The sequence below is a fragment of the Carettochelys insculpta genome, chromosome 3, assembly GCF_033958435.1.
Source record: "Carettochelys insculpta isolate YL-2023 chromosome 3, ASM3395843v1, whole genome shotgun sequence".
In the NCBI taxonomy this organism is placed as follows: domain Eukaryota; kingdom Metazoa; phylum Chordata; order Testudines; family Carettochelyidae; genus Carettochelys; species Carettochelys insculpta.
The window spans coordinates 94,200,108-94,220,574 of record NC_134139.1 but is presented as its reverse complement, the minus strand read 5'-3'; the positions used below and the strand labels follow the sequence as shown (position 1 = coordinate 94,220,574).

At 46.9% G+C, this 20,467-nt stretch overlaps 1 protein-coding gene across 2 annotated transcripts in view; it reads left to right on the top strand.

Moving 5' to 3' along the window:
- CCDC170 (coiled-coil domain containing 170) overlaps positions 1–20,467 on the top strand; it is a 92,173-nt gene that overhangs the window by 33,783 nt on the left and 37,923 nt on the right. For both annotated transcript variants that reach the window (XM_074990368.1, XM_074990367.1), the window contains exon 8: positions 9,632–9,949. In XM_074990368.1, the coding sequence (XP_074846469.1) occupies positions 9,632–9,949 (318 nt within the window). The remainder of the gene's footprint in view (positions 1–9,631; positions 9,950–20,467) is intronic.

The window sequence follows — 20,467 nt, the reverse complement described above, 5'->3', positions numbered from 1 at the left end:
GTTGAATGGAGATATATTTTTCCCTTATTTTTTTTTTTTAATGTATTGTTTTTATCATCACCTTTGAGTTTATAAAGCTTGAAGAATATTAGGAGATGCTTTTGGTAGAGAACTCTACTTTAGAGCTGATATATCCTATGTGCCAACAAAGTGATGTTTTCATTCTCATTCAATAACTCTACTCTAGTTATTGCCTTCTCAAAGGGTAACGAGGAAGACGTTATATAAGTCAGCATAAATGAACAGAACTACTTATTTTTCTCTATGGTAAAAGTCTGAAAGATGAGTAGAAATGCTGATATTCACATTTTATTCCTTGAAATAAGCTTGAGGGAATATTGTAGGTGTTCTTCTATTGAGAATCAGGAGTAGCTGGAGATGCATTCAGAATGATTGCCTTTAAAAATTGCTATTAAATTTATTCTTCAGAAATAGAAATTTATTGAACAATATGTAACGAAACGTTTTCCTAAACATTCTATTTAAAGAACTGGTAGTGAAGCATCCTGTTTGTCAGACACCATATTATTTGTATTGCATAATAAACCATACTTCAGAATCATAAATATTAATTTCATTTGTACATTGAGAAATTTTGGCTAGAAGGGGCCCTTTAAAGGGGGCATCAGGGTGCACCCTTGGAAGGTAGTGTCAGCCATGGGACCCTGACCACGGTGTTTCCTGCCTCCCTTCTTTCAAAAGAGGGCTTAGAGCCATGTGGGCACCCTCTTTCAAAAGACCTGCAGCGGCACTTTGAAAGAGCGGATTGAAATGCTGATCAGATAATCGTGGCTGGTGCTTCCTTTTGACAGCTGCTATTTCAACCACCAAACTTTGATTTTCACCTTTCAAAAGGACACTCACGTGTAGACCCAGCTATAGCGATTGGCTGAACAAGAGATAGCACTGAGGTGGACTTGTAGGCTTTAAAGTTTTACATTGTTTTGTTTTTTAATGTGGTTAATAAAACAAGAAACCTCCATGTTTGCGAGTTGCACCTTCACAGTGAAGAGACTGTACTATAGTCCTTGTATGAGGTGAATCAAAAATACTATTTATTTTATCATTTTTAAAATAATATAAAGTAAGCAATGTACACTTTCTATTCTGTTTTTCAAAACTGAAATAATCTTCCCCCACCTTACGAGGGTAATTTGTTCCCGAAAAACTCCTCTTAGGGTGAATTCTTGTAAGTCAAAAATGTAATTACCATTAATTTCAATGGGAAAAAATTTTGTGTGTTCCTGAGCCCCAAAATTTACACCCACTTACGCTTACCTGGTAGAGGGCACAGCTGCACAGAGCAGGTGGTAGCAGCCCCCTAGCTGCCTGAGGAGCAAGCGGCAGGGGCGGGGCCAGGATGAACCATGTGCCCAGCAGCCAAGTCTCCTGGGAGTGGCTGCCGGCTGCTGCAGCGCTGAGGCGGACACCAGACCAGCCCCAGGTAAAGGCTGGGCTGGGGGGTCTGGGAAACCACCACCAGGCGGTGAGTGGCGCCAGAAGCACAGCTGTGCAGGGTGGGCAGAGGTGGCCCCCTAGCTGCCAAAGGAGCAAGTGGCAGGAGCAGGGCCAGGATGGGCTGACTTTCTCCAGCTGCAGGGTGTCCACGTCCCTCTGCGACACTTGTAAACTTGAGTAAATGCCTCGTAAGGCGAAGTAGTGGTCCTTAATCAAGCTGCTCGTAAACTTGAATTCTCGTAGCCCGAATGGGTGTATCTCAGGGTATGACTGTAAATATATTTGAAAATGTAGGGAAAAAGTCAAAATATTTAATAAATTTCAACTTGTTCTGTTAACAGTGTGATTAAAACTGTCAATCACAATTTTTTTGTTAATTGCAAAAATTGTGTGTTAACTGCAATTAATGGATAGCCCTGTTAAATACACATACTGAGTCCATGTATACATTCAGCATTTTAATTTTAAAATTGAATTTTATTACACTTTTCATTTAGCAACTTGTTTTTAAGATTTAGGCAAAAGCCGACTTGTAAATATGCCACTGAAAAGGAGAGTTTCTTAAAAATAAATGTTTTGTTATAACCCATGACACTTAATATAAGAAAGAAGCAGAATAATTTGTGTTCCTTTTCAGTTATTTTGTCCAATTTCTCATTTCAGCACAGTGGTCTTCTGGAGCAACTCTGTTTGCAAATTTTTAAAAAATAAATTGAGGTCATAATGGGTTAATGCTCACATTGATGCTGGCTAGCTGTCATGCTGCATCTGTGAAAGGAAATCTACAGACTGATGAAATGATATTTTAATTGGAATGGACTTCCCTTCATTCTTTGCTATAATAGGCATAATTTGATTATTCTCACTGACATAATTTCTCTGTTAAGAGGACAACCTCTGCAGAGTTGAAAAAGGAAAATAGAAAAGAGCCATGCCAAGATTGGTTGGCAGTTCTAAAATTAGTTTAATAATGAGCAATGACAATTGTGTACCTCATCAAGAGGATTTTTTCTTTGCTTTTTCCTTAAATGTATTTAACACCGGTGGTGATCACATTGCCAGAAACCTGGCCATTTAAGTCAGGTATTCTGCCTCCTGTGGTATTTGAAATCTGAAGCTTCTGGAGCAAGCAAAAGGCTCCAGCTGTGTCTACACTAGAGTGATCTGTTGCCAGAAGTTACTGTTGGAAGATATCTTTGGAGAAAACTTCTGTCAGAGTGGGTCCACACATACAAGCAGGTCAAAAAGTGGTCCACTCTGTCGACAGAGACCTGCCAGACAGCCCAGCCGCGCTCTCCACAGAACGAACCCAGAACCTCATCAGGGAAGGTCACGTGGCTGGCAATCTCTTCTGGGAGCCGCAGCCAGGCGCGCCCTTACAGGGACCCCTACAGATATCTGTTCCTGGCTCGTGACGAGGCTCACCTACCTTGCTGAGGGACAGCATAGCTACTGCAGGGCTCACGTGCGTTCTGTGAGAGACTTTACACTTTCCAGGTAGTCCTGGTGCCAGAGCAGCCCTTGGCCTTGCACTGGACCATCTCTCAGCTGCTTGAGCTGCTGCTCATGCTGATCACAGCTGTCCTCTACCTCTGCTGTGGGGAAATATCTGACACAGAGACCAAGGAGCACACCCTTAGTGCCCAGGGCCCCACCTGAACTCTCCCCTTCAGGTGCTCAGGCGGGTCTGGGGATACACCACCAGTGCTGACTGATGGAACTGCCTAGTCATGAGGCAGTGGGATGACCAGCAGTGGCTCCAGAACTCCTGAATGAGGAAGGACCCCTTTCTGGAGCACTGTACCTGGCTCATCCCCACCCTCCGCAGACAGGACACCCAAAGTGGCCTGCCATTCCCCTGGAGAAGCGAGTTGCCACAGTCATCTGAAAGCTCACCACTCCGGACAACTACTACCCTGTCAAAAACCAGTTCAGCATGGGGAAGTTCACCATTGGAGCTGTCACCATGCAGGTAAGGCAGTTGTGGGCTGCAGGCCCTGCACTGGAGGGATGGTGAGCAATGGTGTGGGGGGTTCTTGCCCAAGTGGGACCCTCAGGAAGTGGGGTTGGGGATGCGAGGGGTGAGAATGGGGGGGAAGCCCTGTCCCTAGGGGACCGCGCTGTCCCACCATCATGCAGACATGCTCCCAGGGGGTCAGCCTTGTGGGAGTGGGGCACCTGGAGAGCCTGGCAGGGAAGGGGGATGGGAGGAGGCAGGGGAACCTGTAGGGGACCAGGGACACCCTCCCTCAGTCCCTCGTGTGTGTTTGGTCTCCCCTTGCAGGTAGTGACAGCCATCAACATGCTCCTGCTCCAGAGGGTAATCCGCATTGCAGACCTGGATGCACTTGTGGCTGGCTTCACCACCCTGAGGTTCCTGGACTGCTTTGGGATGATCGATGGGCCCACGTTCCCATCCGTGCCCCAGGGTGTGGCATGGTACATCAACCCCAAGGAATACCACTCCGTTGTGCTGCAGGCCGTGGACAGACGTTTATGGTGGGTGGTCAGGCTGGGCACACATTGAATGGGTGTTCCGCAACTCCAGCCTGTTCTGGAGCATGGAGATGGGCACCTACATGCCCTGCTGCGAGCTGGTAGTTGGGGATGTGGACATACCATTGTACATAGTGGGGGATGCCTCAGACCCTCTCATGCCCTGGCTCATGAGGCTGCACACCAGCCACCTAGACCCAGCCCAGGACCTGTTTAACCCCTGCCTTAACCCAGCGTGGAATCAGGTTGTGTGTGCCTTCAGCTGCCTCAAGGCACAATTTAGGTACCTCCTGACCAAGCTGTGTGTCAGGGAGCACAATGTCGCCCAAGTAGCGGCTGTCTGTTGTGCCCTCCACAGCATTGTGGAGGGACAAGGGGAGGTCTTCCTCCTGGGGTTGTGGGGAGGGTGGATGCTGGTCACAGCTATGTACAGCTGGACACAGCTTGGGTCTGCCAAGCTCAGATGGATGCAGTGCAGATCCAGGAGGAGCTAAGGGAGAGCTTCTCCCAAGGATCTTAATGACCCTCCCCATGGCACCCCTCTCAGAGGCCTTGGGCCTGCAGCTGTAACCTGACGCTACCATGACCCTTCCCTAATACAGAGGGATGTGGAGGTGGTGAACTAACATAAATGTGTTAAAAATAAATGTTGTGCAAAAAAACTGTTTACAGTGTGCAAGGATACAACTATATACAGAGTGGCAGGAGGCTTGGGATGGGGTGGGAAGGCATCAGTCCAGGGAGGGGGTGGGGGGCGGCAACCTCTCAGGAGAGTGGGACCCTGATTGATTTTTGAGGAGTAAAGGGACTTCAAAGTGCCCTGGGCACTTAGAAATACTGGTGGGTTAGCCACAGCTACATGCCAGCTGGGACTTCAAAGTTTAACACTTCGAAGTTGCCACCAGGGAGAATTAGCTTAATGAAGTGCTGCATATGCACAGCAGCACTTCATTAATAATCTGTTGACACCCTACTTACCATGCTCCCTTCACAGGTGGGAGCTAGTGTAGACACAGCCACAGTGTATAGTCTCAGGGGTTGCCTCCTTAGTCTGTAGCTTCACAGATAATAAGCAGTCCTGGAGCACCTTAGAGACTAACAAATTTATTAGGTTACAGGAGGTGGGTCTTACCCACAAAAGCTCTTGATCTAATAAATTTGTTAGTCTCTAAGGTGCTGTAGGACTGCTTGTTACTACAGATGGTGTGTTTGACTTGATTGGAGGGCTTAGTCACTGAAGCCAACTGAAGAAACCAGCCCAGTGGGAGCACTTGGGAGAAGTGGATGCCAACCCCATTACAGATACTTAGAAGACATGTGAGTTCTTGGGTGATCAAAGAGATGTGTTTATGATGGTAGAGCACTATTCTCCTGGATGCTAGCCAGCAGCATGACAGACTTTTTTTTGCTAAATATGGCATGGTGCTATGTTGCTGGCTATTCATAGTCATGACAAAAGATATGTCCATAAAGTCCTGGTAATAATATGGATAGCTTTGTTAAGCTCTACATTGATCAGCCTTGTGTAAGCTGAAGGATGCCAAACAGGAGCATGGTTGAATAAGAGAGGACGTGGGTTGATGCTCCAAGTTTCAGGGTGCTCGTATACCAGCTAGAAGTGGCCAGTTTTCTGAGCCAGTTGTTGTGAGTGTTGACTTTAGCAGTTGCCTTTCTCAATGGTTGTGGTACGTTATTGACCTATCCACTGTCATACTTATGCAAAATGGATACAGATCATGCTGCAGGCATTGGCTGTTGACTCATGGCTTGCCCTTGTACCACGCACATGGAATCGACTAGAAACAATCTTAGGAAACCTGGGCTGGAGGCATCAACTACAATGGTCTGTGGTGAGCTTCAAATCTTCATTCAAGACCTTGCCGATTTCTGAGAAGGACTGAGCTTGGTGGCTGCAGCAGAGTCATTAGCACAGATGAACTTCCACAAGACTGTAGCAGGCATCTTTGAACAGCCTCAGTGAAAGAACTGAGCCTTGAGAGAGGCTATTGATCTGACACTTCCAAGAGCTAAAGTAATTGTCTACATGTGCGCCAAATGGCCTGATATGGAGAAAAAATGTTCCACTACTTTGAACATCCAATGCCATATGACTTGAGACAATTTAAAGGTTACTGTGCCAAACTGTGTCATAGGTGGAAATCAAATCCAAGAAGATATATTTTTTGTTAAAAATTTGTTCATCATAGATGCTGTGTCTTTTCCCAGGCTGAGCAGTAGTTACACACGGGGTAGCTGTAGGCTGAAGGGAAAGGTGGATAGTTGGATGCTGACATTTGTCACCTCCTTCTGACAACTTTGGCCCCCCATAGCCCTAGGAATATTGCTGTTTTTCATCAGTGGTGTGACATTTTTCATTTTTTGAAAATCTCCCCGTCATGCTTCAAATCTAATTTATTCTTCATCTCTGCAACTTACTCTCACTATACTATCTTTGAGATGAGGTAACCAATCAATATTTAAACATTTGCCCTTTCCATATATGCTACTGTGATTTTTATCATCTAACCACTCCCTTGGTTTGTGTGGAAACAATACTGGTATACTTGTCACTCTTTTTGGTAACTCCCAGGGGCCTTATTTTCAGATGTCTTTGAGTGTTCTGAGGTGTTGCCTTGATTTTTTCCCCTAGAGATCAGTAATTTAGACCCCATCAGTATGTGCAAGTAGTTTCAAATTCATTTACAGTTTCTTGCAATGTGTATTAGTAATGCTTGCTTGTGTTAAATTTCATCCACCATTGAGTTATCCAGTCACATTTTTTCCTAATATAAGCCATCATGCTCTAGCAATGTATTTATGGATCTAATAATTCAGTATCATCTTCATAGCTTACTTCTCGATTCCCTATACCATAAAGGTAATTGATACTAAACAAAGGGATGATTGGACCAATAATGAACAATTCTGGTCCTAAAGTTATTAGTTCTTTTTGTGTGTCCTTTTGAATGTTCTACTGTAGGTGTATATGTGTCCCTGCACCTCTAGTAAGAGATTTTCGATAGCAGTGTCAGTTGAATCCACACGTGCTCAGCCTGCATCTCATTGTCTGCCTCCAGACCAACGGTTCCTTCTCAAGGCCGTTGGCCTCCAACAGAGCAAGCAGTTTTCCTTTTCTTATTTGCATCACTAGCATAAGCAGCAGGCGCTTTTACTTATTTTGTTCTTCATAGTCTGTGTTTCACCTTTACCCTGTTGGGATTAAAAAAAAGAAAAATAACTTTAGTTTACATTTCCTGCCCTGTTTAGAAGGATTTCCTCACCTTCCGCTGGGGCATTTAGAAGACTGTATGAGGCTATGGCTACACTACAAAATAAAATCAAATATATTAAAGTTCACTTTGTAACACTGGGTTTTATAAAGTTGAAGCTGATTTTCTACACTTCCCACATAGTCGATTTAGCACGTCCACATTAAGTCATCAGAGTTTGATGGTTGTAGTAGTGCTTTGTGAGAACCTATCCATGGTTCCCTCATCCCTGTTGCTTTTTTTTTTTTTTTTTTTTTTTTTTTTTTTTTTTTTTTTAAAGCTGGTGCTCTATGGGGGAAAAGAAAATGCCCCGCAAGTGGTTGTGGGCATGTGATGTCATCTTCCCACACTACATTGCCCTCATTCCCCTCCCATTGACAACGAGTGGCCATTTTTCAGAAGTCTCTTTCCCCCTTGAGAGAAATTGATTGTCGTCCGCATTTGGCCATTTTAACCAAATGTGTCCTGGGAGCACTCTGCTGACCAAACCATGTCAGCAGGTTGCTCAACTAGTTTTTTCCCTGGTGAAAGAACACCAAACCGTGGAAGAATCTGGATCCATGTGAACAGGGAAAGACTTAATAGGATTGACAAAGAAGGAAAGTTGGGAATCCCGAGGGAAAGAAAGCCAAACGGTGGGCTTCAAAAGCTGAAGCACTCTTTGCAAATGTGCTCTGAGAGCACCTAGCTGACTGTGCCATGTCAACAAATGACTCAACTAGTTTTCCTCTGGTGAAAGAACACTTTTTTAATTTTTAGGCAGCCCATTGGGGAACTGTCAATCCCACATACTACAGTGCTGATTATAACAACAGTGGATTAAAACCAGATCACATGCAGAAAAGTAGGGAGGGCATAACAAGGTAAAGCACCCAAATGAGCAATGGGAGCACCCAGCTGACTGTGCCATGTACCCCTGATGCCCAAGTGGAACAAACTGGTTCCATGCAACTAGGAAGAGATCTGTGCCATGTCAACTGGTCGCTCAGCTACTTTTCAGCCAGTGAAAATACAGCAAACAGGCCACTGCAGAGACTCTGGCTGCCCCGAGCCACATGTTCTGGGAAGAGAGAGTAGTGGAGTAGGGCCTGGGGGCCAGCTCTTCAACAAAACTCAGCTGGCAGGGGCCGGCTGAGGGTCCAGTTGACATGGTACGGTCAGCAAGCTTCTTAGGTGCGGTGGGGAGGCATCTCAGAAAATTCATGCTGCCCTCTCTGGGGTCAGCCCCCCTGTAACCTGTTGACATTTTGCTACATGTTGTGTATGGAGGTGGGGTGGGGAGCAACTAGTTCTCAGGGTTTTGACTACACTTTCCTTTGAGTTTATGGTAATTTAATATCTCTCTCATCTGCCCATGAAGACAGTATTTCTAACTACTGTCACCTCAGCTAGCTGCACAGGAGAACTAGCAACCCTGATGGAATATCTGCCATGAATTCTGTTTTTTAAAAACAAAGTAACCAAGGCCACATCCCAAGTTTCTCTCTAAAGCTGCCTCTGCTTTTCTTATGAATCAAGAGACCCATTTGCCTGTTTTTTGTCCCCCAAACCACATTGTGACATCACAGAAGTAATTTTTCCATATGCTGTATATTAGAAGACCACTACCATTCTACCTGGATGGGTCTGAGAACTACCTGAAGTCCCCTAAACTTTGCTTGTGGGATGAGCCGCTGTCCAAATGGGTCTTTGGTTGCACTAATTAATGTTATCATGATTGCAACCTGCTGCCACCTCCCTGAGTCCATATGCATTCTACGAGGTCAATTTCTTCCTCCAGAGGAGTAACTTGGGCTTCTGCTCATTCTTTCTCAGAGCATTATGTGATCACTGGAAATTCAGCCTCTGATGCCATTTTTGACTCCACAGTAGTGATAGCTGTAGTAAGAGATTCCACTCTGAAGTCCCAAATGCCAATGATGGGCACTGCTCAGCAGTCACATAGCGTGGAGCACCCATAAGGACACTACCTGAAGAGGAAGTTACTCACTCTGTGCAGTCGTGGTGTTTTTTCAAGATGCGTATCCCTATGTGTATTCCACAACCTGCCCTCCTCCCCTCTACTTCAGAGTTCTCTTCAGTAGAGAAGAAACTGGGGAGAAGAGGCGAGTGATTTTCCCACATGCTGCTCAATAGCCTGTGGAGCGAGTATATGTGTGGGCTCAACAGAGGCTCAAATAAAAAATCTCCAATGAGTGTCACTGGAGTGCCCAAGAACCTACACTGGAACACCCGGAGGGGGCCACATCTCAAAGAACCATCATAACTGTACAAGATGAGCAACTTCCTCTTTCTGCACCTCTCTGCTGCTCTTCATGCTGAGAATTAGCCATTTATTCCCCATTCTTTATTTTTGACCTGTATTAAGCCTGTTTTTATGTTTTTTTTTCCCCCCCCACATATTTTAGGATTTGGACAGCACTTTAACAGCCAAAGAGACTCTAGAGAAGGAGGTCAGAGTCCTCCAAGATAGGCTGGCTGCTAGCGAGAGGGCTTGGGAAGCCTCAAAGCAGGAACTGCATCACCTGAAGAGATGTTCCAGTGAGCTGGATGCGGGTCTGAAGAGAAGCATAGAAGAGGCCAGGACTGCTCAGAGCCTGCTGAGTACTTTCAAAGAGCAAGTTGCTTCCCTTCTCAGCAACAGTTCTGTAGCAGTTAAAGCCTCGGAGGAGGCCATCATGGGGAGAATTCGAGAACTGGGCCAACGGGAAGAGAACAAAAAGAGAGTAAGTAGCTTGCTAGTGTGCCTCTTCAGTGTGTTTGATTTTTCTCTGGCTCCTTTTTCCATACTCGCTATAATTTCATCTGCCACATGTATGCTGTATTTATAATAGAATATTAAAAAATGTAGTTCTATAATATTTTTCCTACAGGACTCCTACCTCATTCAGTAAGCAAGCTGGACAGGCCTGAGCCCAGTGCATCTTTGGCTCATTCGCTGAAGTTGTAGAGCTTGTTGTGAAGCTGATGTAATCTAGGGGCAAGACAAGAGCCCTCAGGGAGGGGGAAGAATGCTCTTGTATGTAAGACACAGAACTGGGTCTCACTTTGGTGTGGCTTTGGATAAATTACTTGATTGCTTTGTGCCTCAGTTCCTCCATCTGTGAAATGGAGTGCTCACAGGTTTATTCTGAAAGTAAAATCAGTGACGTTAGGTGAGCAGATGCACCTGTGGTGGCATCATAAGACAGCCCAAGAATGAAGGAAAGAAATCCTCTCTGAGCTGTGCAATGTATGAGGCACAGGACTACACATAAAACAGCGAAGCATATACAGACATCAGTTGAAATATATGTGTTGTTCTTCGAGTGTCCCCGTGGGTGCTCCACATTAGGGGTCGGGCTCACCCAGCGCCGCAGATCGGATCTTCCAAGCAGTTTCTGCCGGACTGTGCATGCGCCGGTGTGCGCCACTCCCTTGTGCGCTCCTGGCCACGTGCGCGATCTGGTCCCCGCCAGTTCCTCTTAACTGCCGTCGGCTGCAGACGGAATCCGACTAGGCTACGGCCAAGTTTGCGTATTCAATGGTTTTTAGCTGTTTTCTTGAAAGTTTTCAAGTTCTTAGTCTGTTGTTAAGTTAGCCAGTTGTTACTTTAAAAAAAAAAACAAGAAACAACAAGCGGGACAGAATTCAGTCCAGTCCTAGTAACAAGCGGAGCACTGGAGGCCAGGAGCCTAGGGCCATAAGCCCTCCTGCCGCGGCAGGCTATCCGAGAGGGGGAAAACAGCACAGAGAAGGTGCTAAGTACCCCATTAACAACTAAAAGACTCACCAACAATGTCCTCTTCAGGATTCAAGAAATGTGAGTCTTGCCGAAAGGCAATGCCAGCGTCTGATGGGCACAGTCACTGTATAAGGTGCCTTGGGGAGTCCCATGTCATGCAGAAATGCTCCTTCTGTGCAAAATTAACAGCCAGAGCAAGGAAGGACAGGGAGATGTGGCTTAAAATGCTGCTATTCGACAAGGCCCTCCAGCCAGACGTGCCGGAGCGGCCACAGCAGGAGGGACCCTCCGGGGTCCATAAAAGGAAAGCTGCCTCCCTCACCCCATCAGCGCAAAACCGGAGGAAAGTCTCCCCAACCCGATCCCTGCCGGCAGCAACAGCGAGCAGGACGGGAGGAGCTCACAGCCCCCAGCTGCAGCAACAGCTGATCAGCGGTGGCACGGAGAGCCACGTGGAGGCAGTTCAGCCTCCGATGATCAAACAGCCGCCCCGCACCGCAGGCAGGGCGGCGGCTAAACAAGCGCCGGTACCGGCGGCACCGCAGGCAGCGGCACCGACCCCCGGGGAACCGGCGGTGCAGAGCACGCAGGCATGCAACCTGCAGGCACTGGAGGACACCGCCCGCGCGGCACCGCCCAAGAGCGTGCCGAGCGCGGCGTGGATGGGGCCGAGATCCCCTGCACGTCAGGGGGCGGAGCCACCCCCTCAAGGGAGGGGGAAGGCTGCACAGAAAACAAGGCACCGCAGCCCCTCTCCAGACAGGGCTGCAGAGTTGCTTTCTCTCAGCCCTCCGCTCATGCTGCGGACTCCAACTAGAAGGCAGGGGTCCCCCCAGCCTACCCGGAGCCCCTGTCTCCATTTTTACAACCAGCCTCGCCCTGGCTGGGACTACCCTCACCCTTCTTGGGGTTTGAGCTGCTGGAGTACTATCACAAATCGCTCTCTCCAGTGTCCCATGTCTCTCGACGATCTCGCTCCCCCAGACGCAGGGGGTACACACCAAGGGAGTGGTCCAGGTCACCTTCCCAAGAACAGTGCCCATGCTGCCATGGTCGCCCCTATCACGCGGGGCATAGACACCACCGGCATTCTACCAGGGAAAGATCCCCACAGATGGTCCCGTATCCTCGAGGGCAATCGCGAACGGGGACAGAGACTCAAGTATCTCAGGGGGAACTGGTTATGGAACCCTGAGATTTTCCCTCGCAAGCTTCCAGCGAGCGGATGTACCATCGTCAACAGGAACCGGAAGGGTCCAGAGAGGCGTATCCTAGTGGTTCCTCACTCTCCTCCCCGGACGAGGCTACGGCCCCGGGGGACGTCCATCCTCCGGACTATCTCAAACAGTTTCAAGAGCTGTTTAAAAGGGTGGCCTTCACGCAAGGCATCCAGACAGCAGAGGTGCAAGAGAAACACCATAAGCTCCTCAAAAATCTGAGACCTCCGGCCTCCTCCAAAATAGCAATACCGCTTGACGAAGCAATCTTGGAGTCCGCCACTACGATATGGCAGACCCCTGCGACTATTCCGCCTGTCCACAAAAGAGCGGACAAGAAATACTTCGTGCCGGCGAAGGGCATGGAGTTCCTGTTCAGCCACCCACAACCAAATTCCTTGGTGATAGAGTCGTCGCAACAAAGATCAAAGACATCTCAATTCAAGACAGGGGGAACAGACAAAGATGCCAAGAAGCTAGAGCTGTTCGGCAGAAAGGTCTACTCCTCCTCCACACTACTGTTGCGAATGGCAAATTACGCAGCGCATCTAGCGAACCACAATTTCGACAACTACACTAGGTTAACCTCCCTCATGGACTCGCTTCCAGAGGACAAGAAACCGGTGCTCAAGGATATCGTGCAAGAAGGCTACGCGGCCTCGAGGACGGGAGTTCAGATCACCCTGGATGTTGCGGACACAGCAGCACGCACCACAGCTACGGCAGTGGTGATGCGAAGGGAGTCCTGGCTCCAGACTTCGGGTATACCGAGGGATCTGCAGGCAAAGATCGTCGATCTTCCCTTCAACACACAGACGCTGTTTACTGAATCAACTGACTCGGTCCTTCATTCCAGTAAAGATTCAAGAGCCACACTTAGGACCCTGGGGATTTACACCCCTCCATACAGAACGAAAAAGTACTACCCTCAACAAAGACGGTACCAGTACCAGCCACAGTGTCCCCAGTACCACAAGGGTTACGAGCAAGGGTGACATCAACAGCATCAGCAGTACAGAACTCCCAGGTGACGTTCCCAACAGAGCCGTGCGTCCTCAGGGCAGGGCCAAAGGCCACAAGTTTGACACACAGATCCAGGGCTGTGCCATCACTACCATCGCACAAGGTCATTCGAAGCTGTTATTCCACCATCGCCTCCGACCATTCTACGACCAGTGGCAAAGGATCACCACAGACAAATGGGTGCTGGAGATCATAGCCACGGGGTACGCCATCCCCTTCCAGTCGCTCCCACCACCGAGGCCTCCCACATAGCGAGGCTCAAGCAGGAGGTAGACCATCTCATGCTCATAGGGGCAGTGGAAAGAGTGCCGGAGCAACTGCAAGGGAAAGGGTTCTACTCGAGGTACTTCCTCACGGAGAAAAAGACAGGAGGCTGGAGGCCTATCTTAGATCTTCGAGGCCTCAACTGGTACCTGCGCAAGCAACTCTTTCAGATGATCACAATCGCCTCTATCCTTACGGCACTGGACGATGGAGATTGGTTCGCAGCCCTCGACTTACAAGACGCGTATTTTCACATAACTATCCATCCGGCTCACCGACGATTCCTCCGGTTCATGGTAGGCAAAGAACATTTTCAATACAAGGTCCTACCGTTTGGCCTCTCCTCAGCCCCCAGAGTCTTCACCCAAGACCTTGGCAGTGGTGTCAGCCTACCTGCACAGACGGGGTATTTATATTCCCGTATCTGGACGACTGCCTACTCAAAGAGGCCTCGAAGGAAGAGGTACTATGCATGATAGGCGTCACAGCAGGCACGTTCTCTTCGCTCGGCCTGGTTATCAATCTGGCAAAATCAAAGATAAACCCCACACAGACATAGAGTTCATAGGGGCACACATAAATTCTATTACAGCTAGAGTGTATCTACCAGAGACACGCTTTCGGGCCATCGGCTCCCTCGTGCAAGTCATCACCTTCAGCCCTACGGTGTCGGTTCTGACGTGCTTACAGCTGCTGGGCCACATGGCAGCAGCGACGTTCGTAGTACAGAACGCCAGGTTACACATGCGCAGCATGCAGCACTGGCTGGCGAGCGTATACAAACCAGCAGCACACACCGTTCACAGGGTGGTGTCGCCCACAACAGAGGTGTGCAAATCCCTGCAATGGTGGGTAAACCCCAAGAACATGCTGACAGGGGTACCCTTCCACCAACCACAAATATCGGTTTTTCTTACTACAGATGCCTCCCACATAGGGTGGGGAGCACACATGGGCGAAGAGGTGACGCAAGGACTGTGGTCCTCCACGGAACAGTCACTGCACATAAATATACTGGAGCTCAGGGCAGTGTTCAACACCTGCAGACACTTTCGAGACCATATACAAGGCAAAGTAGTCGGGATCAGTACAGACAAAACCTCCACCATGTTTTATATAAATCGGCAAGGAGGAGCTCGGTCCCGTGCCTTATGTGCGGAAGCAGTCCGGTTGTGGAACTGGTGCATCGCCAACAATATAACCTTGAAAGCCTCGTACTTACCAGGCGCTCACAATGTGAAGGCAGACCAGCTGAGCAGGCGTTTCGCACTCACGCACGAGTGGCAGATCTGTCCCGATCTGCTACGACCGATTTTTCACGCATGGGGCTTTCCCCAGATAGACCTGTTTGCCACTCAACACAACAAGAAGTGCCCACGATTCTGCTCCAGGGCAGGACTGGGACGGGGGTCCCTGGGGGACGCATTCGCGATCTCTTGGAGGGGCCCCCTGCTTTACGCTTTTCCTCCCACAGTGCTGATCCACAAAGTCTTGCAGAAAGGCAGGAGGGAAGGAGGCCAAATGATCCTGATAGTCCCAACGTGGGATCGACAGCAATGGTTCCCCCTACTCCTGCGCATGTCGGACCGTCCACTGATGCCCCTTCCGGTGGCGCCGGATCTGCTCACGCAAGCCCAGGGGTCCATAGTGCATCCGCACCCCCAAGGCCTGCAACTACAAGCGTGGTTAATCCATGGCTCAGCTCCCTAGAGAGCACATGTACGGAGGACATGCAACAAGTCCTAGAAAGTAGCAGGAGGACTTCCACCAGGAAGACCTACAAGCAGAAGTGGACTCGCTTCACGGCATGGCATTCTACCAAACAGCTAGCCCCCCTTTCGGTGCCTATACCTGTAATATTAGAGTATTTACTGGACCTCAAGAGAGGAGGACTCTCACTATCCTCGTTAAAGGTCCACCTTGCCGCCATTTCAGCGTTCAGACGCGAAGAGGAAGGGCACACGGTGTTCGCCCATCCCATGGTTACCAGGTTCCTCAAAGGGTTGGTAAACCTATACCCCCCTCGGAAACCGCTTCCACCTTCGTGGAACTTGGACCTGGTGCTTAATGCGCTAACGGGACCACCGTTCGAGCCTTTAGCCACGGTTTCCCTCCGCCTCCTTACGATAAAGACGACCTTCCTTCTCGCAATCACGTCAGCTCGCAGGGTGAGCAAGCTTGCGGCAGTTATGGCAACGCTACCCTGCACTGTTTTTTCCAAGGAGGCGGTGACTCTACGGCTGCATCCAGCCTTTGTTCCTAAGGTTTCTTCAGAGTTTCATATTAACCAACCTATTGTTTTACCCTCGTTTTATCCAAAGCCTCATAACTCTAACAAAGAGGTGCGCCTACACCTCCTGGACGTGAGGAGGGCCCTGGCCTTCTATATAGACAGGACCAAGCCCATCCGTAAAACGGGATAGACTCCTGGTCTCTCTCGCTCCCAAATCGAAAGGAGAAGGTCTCTCTTCGCAGAGAATCTCGAAGCACATCGTATCCTGCATAAAAATGTGCTACGAACTCAAGAAGACTCCTTTACTGGCCCCGCCCAGGGCTCACTCCACTAGGGCGGTGGGGGCATCAACAGCCTTTTTCAAGGGCGTTGTGCTAAAGGACATTTGCAGAGCGGCGACCTGGTCATCCTATGACACCTTCGCTGAGCACTACACCCTTCACAGGGTATTCCAAGAGGATACCCAGCTCTCGACAGCGGTCCTCTCGGGGACAAGCTGTACATGATCCGATTACCCACCTCCTATCTTGGGTTACTGCTGGGTAGTCACCTAATGTGGAGCACCCACGGGGACACTCGAAGAAGAAAGAAAGGTTACTCACCGTAGTAATGGTGGTTCTTCGAGATATGTCCCCGTGGGTGCTCCACTACCCGCCCATCCTCCCCACTTCGGATCTCTGTTTAGTGTTTTGCAGGAGCATCCGAGGCGGTTGGTCAAGGAACTGGCGGGGACCGGATCGCGCACGTGGCCAGGAGCGCGCAAGGGAGCGGTGCGCACCGGCGCATGCGCGGTCCGGCAGAAACTACTTGGAAGATCCGATCTGCCGCGCCGGGCGAGCCCGACACCTAATGTGGAGCACCCACGGGGACACATCTCGAAGAACCACCGTTACTACAGTGAGTAACCTTTCTTTCCATGGAAATTACTAATCCATTTGTTTGGGCATAAGCATTGCCAGTGGAACACTGGCAGGTTGTTTTGTTTTTGTTAAATGATAAAACAATGTGCATATGTGGAGTACATCGTTAAACCATTATAACTCTGATGCATTAAAAACTATTTTACTGGACCACTAAAAGAGCCTCTCCAGGGTATATGTCCCTGCCATATTTTAAGTTTCTACCACCTGGAACTGAGGCACTAGAACTTGTTTTTTAATTACAAATATTTTTGTTTGCAGAAAAATGCATTTTTTTCACTTTCTTTATGACTGAAAGTAGCTTAGTGTTTTGATGACATTTTTAGGGAAAAAATAGTTAAAAGCTCCCTGATTTGAGAGTTACTATACCAGATTTCAGTTGAAATAATAAAATTTTGAGAAAGTTATACGCAACTGAAAATGATTCTTGAATGGAACTGTGCCACCAGCTTTAACAGGCCTCTCGCTTCAGCTCTGCCTATGCTAATCCATCATGAAATATTGTCACTGTAACTAGTATGCTCTAAAATTCTAGATCTTCTGAGAATTTCTTGTATGAAATAGTATTTTGGGCATGTGTTATCTGCTTGCCATCCTCTTGTACTATACACTTGATTGAAATGTTTAACTGGGGCATCTCCCAGGGAACAGATTTAAACCCAGTGATGAGTAAAAGGAATGTCTGAAGTTTAATGGGGATATCGTCAGGTGATTTATGTCTTTTATATGACTCAGGGTCATGCTGGATCTGTTTATTTAGTTCTCTGACAGTATTCAGCCACGTTGTAGTTGTGGGATAGTACATGCAGAAGTTATAGGAATTACTTCACTACTGACTTTTCCTGGCTGTTAGGTTCCTCCTTCATGCCAGGTATTTGTACTCAGCTCTCATGCTGGTCATCTCACAGTTGTCTACAGCTAGGTTTGGATAGGTAGTACAGTCCCTGTTCTGTTTCAGAAGCTGCTTTCTCCTACCTGCTTGATTGGCTCTCCAGGCATTATTGTTGAAAAGCTGTGATCTGCTAATTGGATAGGGACAATAATCATGCTTTTGTTTGGTATGCGTGCTATGTTAGCTCCTCTCCGAGAAGGATCACAAAAGATGCAGAGAGTGATGTTTGAATTGCTCTTGTAGATGTAGACTGGGCGCCACAGGTAGCTGCAGATTAAACTCATAGATCCTTGACACGACAGGAGTGTAGCAGTTCCTCCATGCTCTATTTAAGCACCCTCCCTTATGGCATTATAGCAAATTTACACTCTATAATGAATTTGGTTCCCTGACTTGTTCTTTGAAGATCAATATTTGGAATTTCTTTTGGGGGTTGGAAGCATTCAGTTTAAATCTAACCTTAAGGATAATTTTTTTCATTTAATATTGTTACAATGACTGATCAATGGTTTTGAATTAAAGCTGAGTCTGTTGGACATCAACATGTATCCAGTGTCCCTTATGTAGTTAATTTTATTTCTGCTGTGTGACTTTGCAGCCCGGAACAGATAGGAATTTTCCCAAAACATGCCTTGTGTTTTGGATTGTTAGCAAGTTGAACGAAAAAACTTTATAGGATAGTGGAGATGTAGGTACTTAAAAATACTGAGCTTGCCTCTGATCTCATTTGTACCCCCATAATTCAGGTGACACTGTTGGGCTCCCCGGTACTTTGGCTGTACACCTGTTAAACTGAAGTCAGACTCAGACTTGCTTAAATGCTCGTATGCATTGGGAAACATAAACTGACATATTAGAGTAAGCTGGCATCTGAAAAGGAATGTATTTCATTTTATTGCAAAACAAGTTAAAAATTAATTTCTGTTCAGGAAAGGTGATGGTGCATGCTAAATGGCCTAAGCAGAAGGCCATGAAATGAAAGTGTTTGACATACACACACCTTACTGAACACGTGAGTAAGTTTTCTTCTAGAGGGCTGAAACAGACAGCTGTAGGTTGAGGGAGATCAAGTAAGTTTTCTGCTGTACTGCAAAGCTTTGTGCTCACTTAGCATTGCTTTGTGTAGTGTTTGATTCCATGAGTTTATTTTCACATGCATTTCATTTTATGATGATCTCTCCATTTGGTTATGTGATGATAAAATCAACTTAAATGCAGAGTAATGTGAATGGGGTCTGAGATATTGTTAGTGTTTGGAACTATCACTGGTAGCTACATAGAAGAGCAACTAATTCTGACACTGGAAACCAGAATATTAAGGATAATAAGCCCAAATACAAAGTCAAGGAACAAAGGAATGGTTCTGTTTGTCCCATAAGCAATGATGCAACAAGAGAGGCTTAGACGGTTTAGGTATTAGGTGACCCAAATGGCCTGAAAGCTAAATATACATGCATGCATACAGTGGTATTTGAATGTCATTGTGGAAGAATGTGACTCTACACCCTGAAAAATAGACCCACAGTTAGACTGTCCAAAGCTGCAGCTAAAGGTTATTGGATGGCTCCTTTTAAGGAAGAGTATATTGAAAGGTTGCTTAGCTGTTGCTTTGTTTTGTTAGCCATGGCACAAAAAGAATGATTGCAGTAACAACTTTTTCAAATATACCACAGAAGGCAAATTAATTTAAGATGTTTTAAAGGTAAGAACAGTAGTATCATGCACATATATGTGTATATCTGGGACTATATTTTCCAACACAAAATCTGTGTTTAAAACAAAGTTAATTTTGGAAGTACATGCGAGATGTTTAGGGTAAAATATAGGGGCATAGTCATCTCGCAAAAAAGTAGTATAAACCTGGGAAATTCAAAGCTAAAGCTGAATTTAAGAACTCCCAGACATGAAAGTGTGGAGGCATACTTTTCCTTAACCAATCTTAACTTCCCTGTAGTAGTGTTATGCAGCAGCTAGACAGGTGTGATTTCATACATAATAGTTGTAATTTCACATTACATTAGATTGTTTTTAAAACACATTAGATTTTTTTAAATCCCTCCCCAGTTTACCCATGGCATGAAAAGGTATGTTCTTAACTTGGATTCGTTAACCTACGTTAGCTAACTTGGGTTCAAATAACAGTGAACATACAGCAACTTGGCTTTTAACCTGGGTTAGCTGCTAGAATTGAAGACTTTAGGGAAGCTCAGGATTGAACTTGAGCTGCTAAACCAAGTTAAATAGCTGTGTTGCCATGTCATCACTGTTGTTTCAACCCAAATTAGCCAATAGGATTATTTCATCTGAATTAAAACCATGCCTTTTTACAGAAGTGGCACATAAGTGTCAATAATATTGGGTGGCACAGTTTTAAAGGGAGTGGATGTGACCACCCAACAAATCACCACTGGGTCTAGAATAGAAGTTTTCAAATTGAGGCATGTCCAGGGCATGGAAGAATGTTTAATGGGTTGAGCAGCCATATTAGGTGGGGGGATGCACCACCTTTACCTCCTGACTCACCTCAGTGGATCACCCAGCAGAAGTGTGGATGGGGCACATGACCACACATAGTTTCCCTTCCCCCCACATCACCTGTGAGCGTAGACCTACTTTTAGTGTAACCACAGGGCAGCGTTAATGTTGTTTGGGTGCCATGACTGGGCACAACCTCTATTTTAAATGCAAGACTCACTTGGCCTTAATTATGGAGTTATCATCTGTGCCCGCATACTATTTATATTTCAGCTTAAAAAAGCAAAGGACAGAAGAGCAAAGCTTCACTTTCCTTTCTTTGCTTCCTGTCCCTGTAAGCTTTATGTTTGTTTTTTTTTAATTTTCTTAAAAAAAAATCAGGGATTTTAGCTATATAAGGCTGAGCTCAGTAAATAAAAAGATACAAAAAATCACACTTGCAGGCTGAAGAAATGTTATGATTTGACAACTGTGTGTCAGATGCAGACGTGTGGGG